The sequence below is a fragment of the Amblyomma mixtum genome, chromosome 9 (genome assembly GCF_055824585.1).
Source record: "Amblyomma mixtum isolate Tamu chromosome 9, ASM5582458v1, whole genome shotgun sequence".
NCBI classification, from domain to species: Eukaryota; Metazoa; Arthropoda; class Arachnida; order Ixodida; family Ixodidae; genus Amblyomma; species Amblyomma mixtum.
The window spans coordinates 88,553,506-88,569,488 of NC_143020.1; the positions used below are offsets into that span (position 1 = coordinate 88,553,506).

Sequence of the window (15,983 nt, forward strand, 5' to 3'; positions counted from 1 at the left end):
TTAACACAAATACGACGTTTCTCCGCAATCTGTGACAATTTTCACTATGCCGTGACGACCTTCGATGGATGCGACGTCACACCATTCCCGTGGCTATATCAACGTCCGCGCTATTTCGACGCAATTTTGATATTTTTCACTATAAATAATTAACTGATTACTCTGCAGTCACCAAACTTCGCTTCTAGGTTCATTTTTTCCTCCTCTATCTGAGGCAACCATTGGTTTTCTTCTATCTTTTTAGTTCCCGAGTTAAATGCGTGTGACACGCGTCGCTAACGTACGGCAGTATGAGACTGTAAAGGCTTTCGCCTTAAAAAAGACATCACTAACCCAAACACCCGAAATATCAGCCGCCGCGGTGGCTCACTGGTTATGGCGCTCGGCTGCTGACCCGAAAGACGCGGGTTCGATTCCGGCCGCGGCGGTAGAATTTCTATGGAGGCGCAATTCTAGAGGAACATGTACTGTGCGATGTCAGTGCACGTTGCAGAACCCCAGGTAGTCGAAATTTCCGGAGTCCTTCACTACGGCGTCCCTCATAGCCAGAGTCGCTTTGGAACGTTAAACCCCATAAACCAAACCAAACCACCCTAACTATCTACCCCGTTACTGACCTGTTGGAACGCAGCCGTCTTCATCGGTAACACGGACACCGCGTCGGAAACTTGTAGCGGTCAACGGCAAATCGTCCGCACTGATCGCCGATGGCGAGTACGGTTCGGGGCATGCGAAAGCCACTGCGCGAAGAGCCGAGTGCCACGCGGTCTCCTCACCGGGAACTCCTCCTATACCGTTGTCCTCCGTCTCCCACGAAGTGGCAGAGAGAGAAACAGATCACCGCTCCGAAAGACCAAGGCGGTTGCAGGAGGCATAGCCCTTTCGTCGGACTGGAAAATATACTTGTGTTTACGTCCCAACAAAGGCGGAGAAATATAGCAACGCGCTACTTACAGGCGGAGAAGAAAAAAAGAAGACGGACGGCCCTTTCTTTAATTTATCTCTTTTTTTTTTGTCTTTGTGCGTGCCCAGGCTAGGAGCGTGTGTATATACAGGGTTCTCCGACGGACTCTGCAGGAGCCGAGAAAAAGAGGGCGCGAAGCTAAAGCCGCTTCTGTTCAGTGTCGCGCGTATGGCTACGGCTTTTTGGCGGAAGGTCTTCGGCCGTGCCGTTTTCAAAGGCAACGGGTGAACAAGATCGGCGGGGGGGAGGGGGGGGGTGTGTTCCGTGCGCAGCCCCAGTCTAGGTCCGCGCGGGCTGTTTATTTCCACGTGGGGTGTACAGCCTATTCGTTTGGGGTATCTCTGACGTCACAGATCGGAAGAGCGCCGAAGCTGGTTTGGTGGGGGGGGGGGGGACGAAAGAAGCGGGTGAAGGCGATGTAAACACCTTTGATGGATGCCGGAGAGGTCGTAGAGGTGCGGCGAAGGTCCGGAGAGAAAGGGAAATAGAAGGAGAGAGAGAAAAGGAGGAGAGGGTGGGCGTATTGAGAGGAAGTGCAAGCGAAGTTTGGGGAAGAGATAAGGGAGGAAAGGTAAGGGGGAAGGGGTTTCGGGGGAGTGCAACTCGAAAGCGCGTCAGGGGAAACGTCACGGCCACTTCGAGCGTTGCTGGCCGAACGTCGAAAGGCGAGGAGTTGGAGAGTGGGTTTGACGGAGGGTGAGAGGGACGCTGGGAATCCCCCTGCAGCGTTTTTAGAGCGTTCGTTGGCCCGATGCGTGACCCAGACCGATGTTTACATAGCAGGCGGCCGCGACAGAGGTTCACCGACACGGTATCGGTTGGGTCGGCACGGTCGTCCGGATCAAAATGGTAGCGTCGTTGTAACTGTACTTGTCTAATAGTAGACATTGGTTGGTAGATTTTTACGTCTCAAGCAAGCATTTTAGACCCTTGAGGCGTCCTTCTAGGCGTATGTGGAGCTCGGGTGCACAAATCCCTCATCATCAGCATTTAAAGGAGGAGAAATTCAGCAACAACTGGGTGCTAAAAAATCGGTAAGCACTGAAGAAACCCTCTCAGTCAAGATTAACCTAAAGCCTTCAAATGCGGAGTGTCGCATAGACCAGGGTCTGACTTGGGCAGGCGAAATCTGTTAGGCTCATCCTCATTCTAAAAGGCCGAATATAACCTAACCTAACCTAACCTAACCTAACCTAACCTAACCTAACCTAACCTAACCTAACCTAACCTAACCTAACCTAACCTAACCTAACCTAACCTAAACCTAAACCTTAACCTTAACCTAACCTAAACCTAACCTAAACCTAACCTAAACCTAACCTAAACCTAACTTATTTTTTGTGCTCCCGAAGCGTTATATGAGCCGTGCTGGGCGTCGAAATAAAGCTGTTGTCACAATTAAGCAGTTACTCTTGATCAAAACGCTTATATAAAGAACTGTAAGACACTGTCGCTAACAAGAAATCACTGGGGACATTCACGGCTGTGGTTCGGAAGAAAAACGAAATAAAGAACTACGGATGAAGGTCGCAATTTAACTCAATCACGAAGTTTTGAAGTGCGTCTTTAAACTTACGGAGGATGCTGAACAGAATACCGGTTCTAGAGTGCGAAAATGCTGTAACTGTATGGAGTGGTTCAGACTTCACTAGTCTGGTGGGAAGTAATTTGCTTTCGAACTCAGGCTGATATTTTGCGCCGTATCTGTATCAATTTTTTCCCATTGCTTTTCAAATGCGACCGCGATGGAAGCAAATCAGGCCTGACTTTAGAAGAGAACAATTCAGAAGAGCGAATTGCACGTTGCTGCCTCCATGCGTACTTATCAGGTTTCCTGCTAAGTATCAGGTTTCCTGCTGGTGGCTGCCCTTATAAAAATGGCCTATATATTTCCTATAGACTCTATAGTCCTCCTGCAGATATTTTGCTTTTTTATAATCATAGTCTATAGACAAAAGTCTACTTAAAGTGTGTGGCCATAAGCCTAGATTGTATATAGACTGTTCATAGGATTTGCATTGTCCATGCACTAGACAATAGTATATTTCTTTAGAAAAATTTTCTTTATTTTCTTTCTTTATTTTCTTTAGAAAGACTATATACTGTGTTAACAAAAGTGTATGTACAGTCTGTATAATAGACTCCCTAAACAAATTTTTGTGATGGAATGGCATTCCTTTCTGCTCAACAGCTACCAGAAAGAAGGGGATAAAAGAACGAACAAGGGAAAATATCAGCTTCATCCATAACTATCTCGGGGTAGTTGAGTATAGGGCATACAGGCACAACGAATGCTGCACTGTTACGCCGACTACGCCCCTTCATTTCCTTCCCGTTCATCCTCCCGGCAGCACTTCATAATTTGGACTCGTTCTGCTCACGTTCAGAGCCTTACGAAATCAAAAAGCCGGTTCTTTTAGATATAAAACGGTGTAACTAAATCTGCCTTCCTGAACATTGTTTACTTGCCCGCGTTTGAGTAATAGGTAAGCAAGTAACGGTTACCTTAATTTTCCTAACCATAGTAATGTTTATGGAGAACGTCTGTTAAAGATCCTTGGAACGATAGTCTAGACTCCTCTGTGTCTTGAAGTAAAACTCAGCAGAAATTTCGGGCTTACCCTTAAAGCACTTACTCGTAAAATCAAACGTTTTGTTCACATTATTGTTGGCTTTCCGCGTGATACTGAACCATTAAACCCCCGGAAAACTTCGAGTGGTTGACGTGCAAATTATTGTTCGTACTGAGCCAGCTACTAGCCGCAGACAATTGGCCAAATTGCTTTCACAAAATTTCTTGAAGTCGCCTTTTTTAGATAAAGGTCATTTGATTCGTTTATTAAACAAAAAATCGTCAAATTCCAGCCCCTGAGCTGGGATAAGCAGGAATTATGCGTAAATTTTCTGGCACCAGGAAAATCAACAAAGGCAACCGCTGAAATCAGGAAGAGGAGGCCTTCTGACCTATGTCGCCGACACCAGCGATAACTTTAGCATATACGCTAACACTAGTCAAACGTATAAAATAAGCGTTGCATCTGCAGCAATAGCCGTCGCAGTGGCTCATTGGTTATGGTGCTAGGCTGCTGACCCGACAGATGCAGATTCGGTCCCAGCCACGGCGGTCCCATTTCGATGGAATCGGAATGCTAGAGACCCGTCTGCTCTGCGATGTCAATGCGCGTTAGAGAACCCCAGGTGGTCGAAATTATCCGCAGCCCTCCACTACTACGCCCCTCATTAAGGAGTTTAGAATAGAGAGACCCTATCGGTTAGGGAAATAGAGAAATAGCGGTTCGCCAGCGCGCATGCGCAAGACCATAACCCAAAGGGCACTACTGGTCTGCGCATGCGCACACGTGCCCCGCTATTTCCCTATATCCCTAATAGATAAGGTCTCCCTTTTCTAAAACTCCCCATTTCCTGAGTCGCATTGGGACGTTAAACCCCATAAACCAAACCATAAACCAAGAATAATACCAAAACTAAGAAATACGATGCAGAGACCCTGGACACATACAGTCTCCCAGAAAGCGAACTATCAAATCGTCTTATTTTTTGTCGCAGCTCTATTCCGTCTTTATTCCTATCCCCCATCCCGTCACTGGCTCAAACGACGTCACCCTTGCCTTCCCGTCTGTTGATGACGTAGAAGGCAGCTACGGGAAGTCAAAGAGAAAAAAAGAATATCTACAACACACCAAGACCAATCCCTGTCCGTAATGTGGATGAAAACAATACAGACGATGAAACAGAGAAAAGTCTCCCTGGGCTATAACCCATTGCCCTGCATCTTCTTTGGAGTAGCCAAAGGTTTGTTATAGACCGGGTGTAGCAGGAGACGGCTGGCACTGGGGCTATTTTCGGAAAGGATCGCCGGTGCTTCACTGTCTCGCTTCTTTATGTGTATTCTTTATGTGTAAAGAGAAGGGCACTTTCGCTGCGAGGCGCGGTGGGAATCTCGAAAGCTGTCGTTGATGAACGAGCTCCGTCTCCTCCTATAGTCCGGGTATATAGCGCGCCAAATAGTCCTCGCTCGCGAGAAATTGATTTGACGATAGCTACTCCTCCCTATCGCCTTTTTCTTTCTTTACTGCACTGCGCACCGCCAGTATTGGCCAGGTTGCGATGACCTGACGCAATTCTTAAGAGAAGTAGCCCAAGACGCTGTAGACAAAATACATTTTTTAATCTTTATGTAGTTGAACTTACAAAGACAGCTTTGTAGGGCTTACGTGCACGCGGCCAAACTCATCGCTTCTTTACCAACGTCCTTTCTTGAGTCGAAGCCAGAAAATAATCCCGCTAAGAGTTGCCCGAGAATCTACCTGGCTATCCTTCTCGGTAGGTTCTTGCGCAAAATTTTGTACTCGTTTCTTCTTAGGGCTAGCATACGTGACAGTTTCCAAGCACTCATTACGGTCGCAGGTAAAAGATTCAGCAGTGGAAAACAGGATTCAGAATGGTACGGAATGGAAAAGTAATATGAAACGATAATGACGCGTGGATGGGAAAAGGACTACACGATTAGAAAAAAAAAAAATGCACGCATTTTCTATATGCGTCTTTTATTTGCTCTGTAAAGCAACCAACTTTTTTTGGCTGTGCTAAAGGAGGCCAAGCAGAAGGTGTGCAGGAGGAGAGAGAGAGAGAGAAAGGAATTTTAATGAGAGGAAAAGGAGGAGAGGTCGGCCGGTGGTAACATGGCCCTGGCCTGCTACTCCACACTGGGGAAAGGGAAGGGGAAGAAAGGGAAATGAGTTCCCTAAATAGATAAGGTAGTGCAGAGTGGGCGAAAGTGAAGTGGGAACATTCGCCCGGATAAGATGCACTGGCCGTAACCTGGTCTAGAAGAAGGACGGATAACTGGACGAGTTGGTGGTGGTCGTATAGTTCCTTTTCGAAGTATTATCAATACGACATACATATGGAAAGACGAACCTCTTTCCTTTGCTTTTTGTATTCCCGCAACTGCGACCTGGCTGATATTAATTATTTTAAGTTTTTGTTAATCTAGAGCAGATATGCTTTAGCGTAATGTTACAGGGGTTAAGACAAGGTTTTTAGGTATCAGTTTTAAGGCGAAAGCCTTTAATGCCTCATCGTTGTTGACAGAAGGTTGTCAGCAGAAGGTAGTTAGCAGAAGGTTTTTAGCGGAGGTGTCACGCTTTTCGGTTGGTCGAAATGGTTATGACGTCAGAGTGCGCGGATTCGCAGTAATGAGGTCACCCACGGATGCCTGACGCCCCCTTTTAGACCAGACGACAACTAAAATAGTTGTCGTCCGCTCCGACAGGGGGCGTAAGGCGTCCGTGGGTGACCTCATTACATACCTCATTACTGCGAACAGAGCCATGGATACAACCGAAGTCATCGAAGCAAATAGAGAGTCGTGCTAAAGAAGCAGTCAAAGTCGGCAGTCAAAGTGTGTAGTTGTAGTGTGTAGTCAAAGAGTGTAGTCAATAAAGCATTAGTACAGCACAAACAGTCTCGCAGTCAATGCCAAACAGTGCGCCAGGAAAGGCTCTCGCCTTGCAGCACTTTAGACAGCCAGAGTGCCCCTGAATTTTTTTCCCTTGAAAGAGGCCTACAGGGATAGGGGTTATGAAAATTAGATCAAAACAACTGTGTGCTGCGTTAATAACTAATTGCAAACTATTTTGTACCGGTAGTTTCGGTCTCGGTAGGCGCCAGCGCTGAAGAGCACCCTTACTTCACGGTCGGCCGGCCAGCCTGGACTACCACATTCCTATGACGTCGGCGTCGTAGACAAGCATTGGCTATTCTTGTAAAAAACAACCGGGTTCGGTGACGTCACAAACATTAGGGCAAGTTCACCTTGACCTCACTCGATACGGGCGGAAAAGCCGGGGCGGCTTCTCTGAGAACATTCGCAAGCATGTTAAATTATGTTCCACACAACGCCTGCGACTGAAACTCGCTAGAAAACTTCTCCGTACGACCGCTAAAGAAATCATATCGTTTGCCGGCTTTCGAAAATTTATGTCTGTATTCCTTTAAACTGGCCAGAAGCAAACGGGGTTGCACCTGTCAAAAATCAAGAGTCGAAGGCAAAAGACAAAGAGCATGAGACTGCCAGCAAAAATATTTCACTCTCTAACCAATATTCTTGCACCTGGCTGATTCAGCCTCGGCGGGGACAGCTGTGGTGTTGCTAACCGGTAACCGTCGTTTCTTTCTTTTCCTTTCTCTTCGTTTTTTTTTCTTTTTCGACGTCGCGTTTTCGGGATTACCACATAACTTCCGCATCCACCGTACAAGCGCCACGTGGGGTGCGAACGAGTGCGAAGCAGTAATTTGTTCACCGAGGCTCCAATTGGGTGTGGCCTGTCCCGACGATCAGCTTCTCTCGGAAGTTCATCTCCAGTGTCTTTTCTTTTTATATATTTACGCGATATCATTCGCGCGCTCAATCTCCGGCGAATTCGCGCACCTCTGGCGTTTGTTTCATTTCTTTCTCTTTTTTTTTCTCGTTCTGATTAATTTTCTCCATCGCTCTTTTCTTCTCCGTACTTCAGCACGGATTTCGTGGGATTGGGCGTAGCACTAGAAGAGCAAAATAAAAAAAAAAACACTTGCGCTACTGATTGGAATGTGTGGGGTTTCTTGATTGCGCGGCAAACAGCAGCGAAGATAGGGTCGCCGAGTGGAAATGAGGACGCAATAACGCCTGCGTTGTGGAAGGATTTTTGTTTCCGAAATCCCCGGATAGTCTAAGAGAGAAACGGGTAAAATGGGTCTGCCTGTACCGTGTATTCCTTGCGATGAACTAATAGATTGTGAGAAAGCGAACAGACTGATGCTTCTTCGCGCAAAGTTTCTAAAGGAGCAATGACAGTTCTTTCAAAAACTAATGCAGTTGAACATCGTAATAAAGTTGAAAGGATCCGGGCGATTACTTCGTTATAGCCGTAGCTTCGTCATAGCCCGCGTTAGCCAAGCTTCGAAGGGGAATCGTTATTCTTTTTTTTGGCCGCCGCGGTGGCTTAGCGGTTATGGTGCTCGGCTGCTGACCCGAAAGACGCGGGTTGGATCCCGGCCGCGGCGGCTAGAATTTCTTTGGAGGAGAAATTCTAGAAGCCCGTGTACTGTGCGATGTCAGTGCACGTTAAAGAACCCCAGGTGGTCGAAATTTCCGGAGCCCTCCACTACGGCGTCTCTCATAGCCTTAGTCGCTTTGGGACGTTAAACCCCATAAACCAAATCAACCGAATCGTTATTTCTTTGTTATATTCATTACTACATTATAAACCGTTTCGTTATGACAAGGTTTGACAGTAGTTGTGTCCTAGCAATAAGTCCCCTGAGAACTGAACCCTGCAGCACTCTTCAGTACTTTGTGACGTAGAGTGTACTGCCTCTGTTTTTAGAAAACTGGTTTAGTTTCCTTACGTGATGTAATTTTTTTTTTCGAAATGAACCATATCCAGGAACCGAGTTTAGGTCAAATATTGATTTAATGGAAAGCTCATTCATAGATGTTGCTTTCGTAACTTTCGTATTTTTCTCGGTTTGCGTTTTGATGTATTCGGCTCTTTTCGAAAAAAAAAATGATATGCTTGCTTCTTACCCACTCCCTCTCTTTTCTTTCTACATCGTCCTTTATCTGTCCCTCAGGGCGAGGTAGCCAACAGGAATACTCTTCTGGTTGACCCAGGGAAGTTTACAACGCGTTTAGGTGAACCTCGTGATTTCGAACATTAAGAAGACGCTTGCTGAAGCAGGTATATTAGTCTTGCTTTCCTATTATTTCTCAAAAATGACTTTTCAAGGGATCCTTAAAGGCCGGCGTAGAAATAGACGGAAGAAAATGATATACACTCGTTGGGGCCAATGATTATTCACATATACTTGCCTTTTAGTTGTATTAAATTGTCGGGAACACCAACTGTTTTACGATAAACTTTCTGGATCTCACAAAAGCGACCACTGAACGATCGTTCTCCGAAGCTGGCGGTAGCCATGGACTTTTCTTATATTGATCATTTTTCATCCACCATGAATCAAGGAGAAATATGGTAAAATGCGTATAAAGGCGCCTGACAAAGTAATGTACTCCCCATAAAGCATGACAAGGCACTTGGCTAAGGTAAACCATAATTGAAGAGTCATAAAAGGCGTTTCGAAACATTAGTACAGACTCAGCAGTTGGTGGAAACGACATTATGTTGAACAAATAAAGATACAGGTGAACATAATCTACACGACACTGCTAATACGTGATAGAAAAATGAAAAAAAAAGTGCGTAGGGTGATCGTTTGGGAAGCGTAAATGAAGATTATAAAAGATCATTCATCCTTCAAATTTATTGCACAACGATCATGCTGTGCACACGTTGATTATATTTCTGATCGGCCATTCTACAATGCTAAGGAAAGGAGTTTGGGGTAGAAGTTCAGAATCATTAGAATTAAGAGGGAAAGCTTTAGAAAACCATAATTTGTGCGTGATTTTCGATCATGAAATTCTGAACTTATAACAGCGGCGTTACTAAATAAGTATTTTTAAAATTCTTCTAGTTGTCATTCTTAAGGCTTCTGATATATATGCTAATTTCTAGTGGTAAGCTTGCTCTATTTAAAGATTGTTATGTTTGGGGAAAAACTCAGCTCTGCTACCACAAAAGGGTAGTATTGAATATCTTGTACTGCTTTTTTCTGCAGAATATTACCCTTTTGTTTATTAGTGTCAGTGGCCATGCCCCATACAGGCAAGAACTATTGTGTGTGAGAATGAACAAACTAGTAATAAAGCCGTAGTTAAGATTTTATCGCTAATACTCCGACCGGCTTTCCTGATTAAGACATTGCGACACACTTTTTCAACTGTTTTGTGGGCGTTCTACTAAAAGTAGTTAGTCCGTTACTTAGATTCCAAGAAGTGCTCTATATTTAGACCCGGATTTCGGATTATCTGTCTTTCTTATCATCGTCATGCCCTACTAGCTGCATTGGTTCTGTCGTGCTTTCAAACTGTCCTGCACCTCGATACTGATAAGGAGTGCTTGTGGCAAGCCAAACTCCCATTGTTAACCTGATGCGCAACTTGCTTGGTATTGCGCTGACCGGTCTTATCGGCAAACTCAAACTGCAAGGCGCAGTGTTGCGAGGGTTTGTGGGCGTCGCCTTTTGTTTAACCGAAGCTCTTATCTTTGTCCTATCCCAAACAGCCAACGGATCCCCATTCAAATCCTCCGCTCCGCTTCTGTGTTCATGTTCCTCTCTTATCACATGCTTCTTCCTTATCTGATACTTAATTGGATGGCCTTTAGGTCCAATGCGTAATTAAACTGTGCCTTATTGTTACACTTAACACGAGTTCCTCTCGAACGCGTAATCACCAATGCCCGTCTAATTAGCCTCATTGGGCTTGTACGATACCGGGCACTGTACTTGTCCAGACTCTAACATGAAAGTGCAAGCTTACTTTTTTGTTTGTTTAATTTTATTACAAATCGTCGCTCTTCAGGCTTTACTGCCTTTTTTTTTGCACGCCGCAGTTGCTCAGTTGCTATGGCGTTCTGCCACTCGAACACACCCAAACGGTCGTTCACACTAAAGCCTTGCCCATTGCTCACACCAATCAAAAAATCTTTTTAGGCCTTATATAGACCTTCGATAAGGAGTCCGTAAACTGTTTGTTGAAATTTCGGCAAGATAGCTTTCTTCGGCTTGTGAAAATGTACCCTTAGCGATAAGAGTATCTTTTTTATCGATTCATTTTCTTATAATTAAGTTAGTCCTCAAGATATTCGCTTTGACTTCACGGAGAAGGCGTTGGATAGGTTTGGTTTGGTTTATGGGGTTTAACGTCCCAAAGCGACTAAGGCTATGAGAGACGCCGTAGTGGAGGGCTCCGGAAATTTCGACCACCTAGGGTTCTTTAACGTGCACTGACATCGCACAATACACGGGCCTCTAGAATTTCTCCTCCAAAGAAATTCAACCGCCGCGGCCGGGATCGAACCCGCGTCTTTCGGGTCAGCAGCCGAGCATCATAACCACTGAGCCACCACGGCGGCTAGAAGTCGGACCACTTAACACAGGGAGTCGCCATTTATCTGTTTTTCGGTAACATCTGTCGAACATTTAGCCGTTTTTACTAGCCTTCCTTACACACTGGCTCATTTTATCTCAAAATCACATCCGTTTACAGAGCGAAAATGAACCTGAGCATAGTGCTGCTAGCTGAGGAGAACTTGCGCTAATGCAATGTCTTTCCTTGCTCTGAAAACTCGTGCGAATCATTGCATCAAAAAAGAACACTGAAAAGGCCAATACTCTAGCTGTGTGACAACGCAGTGGTATATGCATTCTAGCACGTAGCACTTACGCTCGACACTCCGTACAGTGTAGTCTCCTAAGGTTACGCGTCCATTACCAAGCTAGAGAGATATACTGAAGCGACGGAGAATTTCCACTCCGCGCTCAGCGATAGACAAACAATCAACACAGTGCTGTAGCAGAATTAAAAGCGTCAGGCACACCAACGCATGTGTCCGACGGATACTCCGAGAGATGGCGCCATCTTCGTTTTCTTGTCCATCGCCACGCGAGGCTCATATTGACGCAGACACTGGTTTCCGCTCCGATAACGGAGAAATCGAGAACTGTTCAGTACGATGGTGTCCCACATTCCTGCCCAGAGGAAGACGTAAAAGTAGGTCGGTGTATTAGTATTTCTGTTTTGGATTATGGCCTGGTACGCTCTGCGCATGCGCGAGCTCTGAGAAGGGTTCCCTAGTATAGCCTCGTTCCCAGGGAGCTCTCGGCACACATCAAACATATCCGTGTTTCCGTCACCGAAAACCAGGACAGAACCAACACCTCTTTCGGTGCTGACATCTTTTTCGCCGTTGTGTCTCGCTATTCTCGTCTTTTTCGTGATTTTTCGTTGTTGTCGTCTGCATACTTTTCTTTGCTGCCCGCCGCCATGGCAGACGCAGCGTCAGGTTTCGATTCCGGCCGTGGGGGACTACGAGTGGCACCGGCGCATTTTGCCTGTCAGAATGACGACAGACAGCCTTTGTCAGTAGCAAAAAGGGTCCATTCGTGCCTAGCTGCTTATTTGTGCGTTCGAAAGGCGCCGGGAGGGGTGAAGATGACAACTTCGCGGTGATTCTTGCAACACATAGCGACAGGATTGACAGCCTCACACGCGGATGCGTAATATACTTGGCGTTTTGGCGAACACTTTCAAAGATTTACAAAAAAAATGGGATTTTTAGGGTAAAAATAAAGCTTTTGCAACATAGTATTACCAGTGTTGGTGGACACGAAAAAACCTGTGAATCTTATTAAGCAGTAAAATGGGTAAATAATTTGCAATAATTAACTTTTCAACTAGCATAGTTAGGTCCCTAGTGGCAATTAGATATTTGTAGCCGGTCGTTACTAATAGCCATATCAGTTTTTATAATTTCGAAAATGAGATTACCCTCGCCGCTGTGGCTCGACAAAATCTGACAGCATCGTGCCAAAATGCACGCGCTTTCGAAAGCATGCAGGCAAAGCAACCCCTCCAGAGCGCGTAACTAGCCGAAAAAGCTAAATTTTGTCGAGCCTCAGCGCCAAGGCTAAGCGCGTTTTCGCAGTTATAAAAACTGATATGGCTATTACTCATAACCGGCTACGAATCTCTAATTGCAACTAGGCGCCTAACTCTACTAGTTAAAAAGTTATTTAATAAAATTCGTTAACAAACTTACCACTTGAGACAATTCCCCGACTTTCCGGTGTCCGTCAACACTAGCAATACTATGCCGCAAAAGCCATATTTCTGCCCCAAAAAGCATATTTTTGAAAATTTTTGAAAGTCTTCCCTGAAACACCTGGTATCAGGTACCGTCCTTTAGACTCGGATGTGCCGACAGAGGTCAGGGCGCAATCCGGTTTGATCAATTGTTTTTACAAACCTCACAAATGCCCTGTACGAGTCTCTACCCTATGAGCAAATGATAATGGAAACAAGGGGTTGGTAAATTTTGGAAGTGAACGTTGCGCAAAAAAAGTGAAGGCAGCACTAAATCCTTTATTTCTGGCGGTCTTCCACGTACGCAAGACGGCTGGACGGAGCATCAGAGAAGCTTCGATAATGCTGCTCTCTGCAGAGTAGCATTTTCTGGAGAATTGTATAAAAAAGAGAAAAAGGGCTACTTGTCCTTGCCTGTTTCCCTTGTTCATATCAGAATCATTTCTTCTTACTTGCATTGCCGTACAGTGAATGTAGATAACTGAGTGTGAGCCGTGACAATAGCATGCTAACCACTGGCGCCGCCCCGTTGTGGCCATATGATGTGATAAAGCGTGTAAATGTGAACCCCGGAGCGAAAAATAAACCAGTTGTCAGTAGCATTGTTCTTTTTCTTGTCTTTCTTTTATCCTGTGGTCTTCTTTTTAGTGCTACCACCACTTTAAAAGAATGAGTCATCAACTACCCCAACGCTAAGTTTCATTGAGGTGTTTATTAGCAGTCTTTTCTGAAGCGCATTTTATTAGAAATGGATTTAGGGGCTTGCAAACCTGACTTGCATTTACTCTCGAGTCACCCTGTAAAGTTATCACCACGAAAAAACAAACAACCAAATAAAGTCGCGTCTTCAGGCAAACTGCTTTAACAGCGACAAAGGTACGTCAAGAACCCAGATACGTATGTCCGGAAGAACCAAAAGATCAGTGTAGCCTGTGCTCGCGGCGGAAGTTCAAGGGCAAGGCCGGAAGTGACGTGGGTTTACAACACCGTCTTGAGCCCTAGAGCCCATTACATTGCTTCATGCGGGAACGTAGCCGGGACTTTTTTTCGGGAGGGACCCATGGTAATTTTTCATAGCCGGGAGAAAGAAAGGGGGGGGGGGGGGGGGGGGGAGGGGGGCGTCGGGCACTGATTGATTACATGCCTGGCTTCATGATCCCCGTTCGTATTTATCAGCAACAAAAATGACCAGGACACGTGAGCAACAATGGATGCTCATGGCTTTATGTTTCGGTGGCTTAGACCCCAGTAGTGGAGGTGAGAGTCCGATATTGCATGTGGAAGACCGAACGTGTCTTGAACATGTGTAAGTTGTATGAGGGGTCCCTGCTAGTTTTCACACTGCTAGCACAAAACTCAGACTAGAGGGGATAATTGAATAGTTTCGTCCAGTTAAACAGAAAACAGTTCAGTCATTGCCGCTTTCGAAATCACTGCAGCTTTGGTGTTTCGTGCCGCAGGAGAGAGACGGAGTGCTCATCCCCGACAAAAAATATGGACAGGGCTACTGTTAAGAAACCCTTGTTATGAAAAGAAAAAAAAGAAGAGAACGCGATAACCACGTGAACTGCTACTTGAACTGCTGCTCAAAAATGCACTCCAACTCACGGTTGACGGGTTCAAAGGCGTCTTCAAGGCTCTGCTTCCCGACGGCCGAACCATTGCTTCCGTCCTCGAGCTGTGATACTGAGTTTGAGCGACAACTTTTGGAACTGAAGCAATAAATTACGGAACAAACCGGTTTCAACTGTCCAGAGGTGAGACACACCTCCCGTCGCGCCGATACAATTGTGCGAGCCCTTTCTCCGGTTTTTTCTGGCGCGATCGAAACGGCGCCTAATCTCTGGACGGTTATCACTGTACCTAGCTCAGCTGCTGAGAGATAAAACGCAATGGCTTTGACGAGGCAGCGCCAGACACCTCGCTGTTTCCGCTTATGCAGGCGTCGAACCCGTCGTGCTTATCTTGCTAAGAGCAGGAGCTGACCGCGTGCTTTTCTGGCAAAAGTGATACCGATAAGTTGCCAGGCTTAAAAACAAAGAACTTCTACCACTCTACTCACTTTTGCAGAAACAAAGTTTATCCACACATTGACCCCCCTCCCCCCCCCCCCCCCCCCCCCCCCCCACGTGCGCGCGCCCAAGCATACGTTCTCTCTAGATTTGCGTCATACAAGTGGGCTGACAAAATGAGCTTGTCCACTTATCACTGCGAAAATTACCGAGAAAAGTTCACCGTAGTCCTTCGGTCGCATGCAATATTTAGCACAGTATCTCCTGTTCTTTTGGATTTTCTTTAACTTTTTACTTTACGCAGACGTAAAAAGTTAAGCTGAGCGTCTTTTCTTCATCTTAATTTCCTTTCTAAGTGCCCGTAAACTCCTCAATAGTTAGTTGGTTTTCAGACTTAGATATCTAGTATAGAGACGAGATCTTCTACGAATTAACTTTTTAATTTCTTTTCTAAACCACGGCTTCGATCGACTCCTACTGCTCGAATTTTTTAAAAAGTTATGTGGCGATCTATAAGTTGCCGAAGTGTGTCTGAATGAGTTCCAAAGATTATCGACACTACGCGAAACATTTCCATGAATGAAATTAGGAAAGTAAACATACAGTTTCGGCGATATTAGGGAATGATTTCCATTCTCAAACTGATAGACTTTCCTAGGAATAGGGGCCGCTGATAACGCTTGAGAGCAGGAAATAATTCCAAAGACGCCTTCATGATCGCTGATGCCAGGGATAACAGAGATAGAACGGACCATGTTGGGTTGATAAGAAAAGAGCAAATCAAGTGTGGAAGCACAGTCACCGTATTGTCGTGCCGCGAAATGTAGTGCATAGTGATATACGTTATCCGTATCTGTGAAGGTGGTGGATTCAAGGCTGAGGGCAGAGTTGCATAAAGTCACAGGCGCATTGTCAGCCCATTAGATTTGTGGCATGTTAAAATCACCACCAATGAGAAAGTCAGCGTTAATGTTCTGGATTATGTTAGACAGCATTGTCAGTGGCGGGGTGCTGTAATTACTAAGACTCGATAAAAAGCACCGAACACAATGGGTTTGTCGCTATGAAGCAGGTCCTTACACCACACACATTCAAATGCATTATGACTGGGTTCTATCGGAGCATTCGTAAGCACTTTGTCGACTACTATAAAGACACCCCCACATTGTGTATTGCGGTCCTTTCTGAACATTTCAAAGGAAGAAGGGAAAATTTCAACGTTACTGACAGTGTC

General features: G+C 45.5%; 1 protein-coding gene across 4 annotated transcripts in view; it reads right to left on the reverse strand.

The window, feature by feature from the left end:
- LOC149330050 (5'-3' exonuclease PLD3-like) overlaps positions 1-15,983 on the reverse strand; it is a 115,953-nt gene that overhangs the window by 54,768 nt on the left and 45,202 nt on the right. Inside the window, exon 1 of one of the 4 annotated variants that reach the window (XM_089560765.1) lies at positions 14,346-14,503. The exons of 2 other annotated variants lie outside the window; for them this stretch is intronic. In XM_089560765.1, the coding sequence (XP_089416891.1) occupies positions 14,346-14,399 (54 nt within the window). In that variant the 5' untranslated portion in view covers positions 14,400-14,503. Of the gene's footprint in view, positions 1-617; positions 713-14,345; positions 14,504-15,983 lie in introns of those variants that run through there. One more of the 4 variants, XM_089560769.1, reaches the window with a different exon arrangement.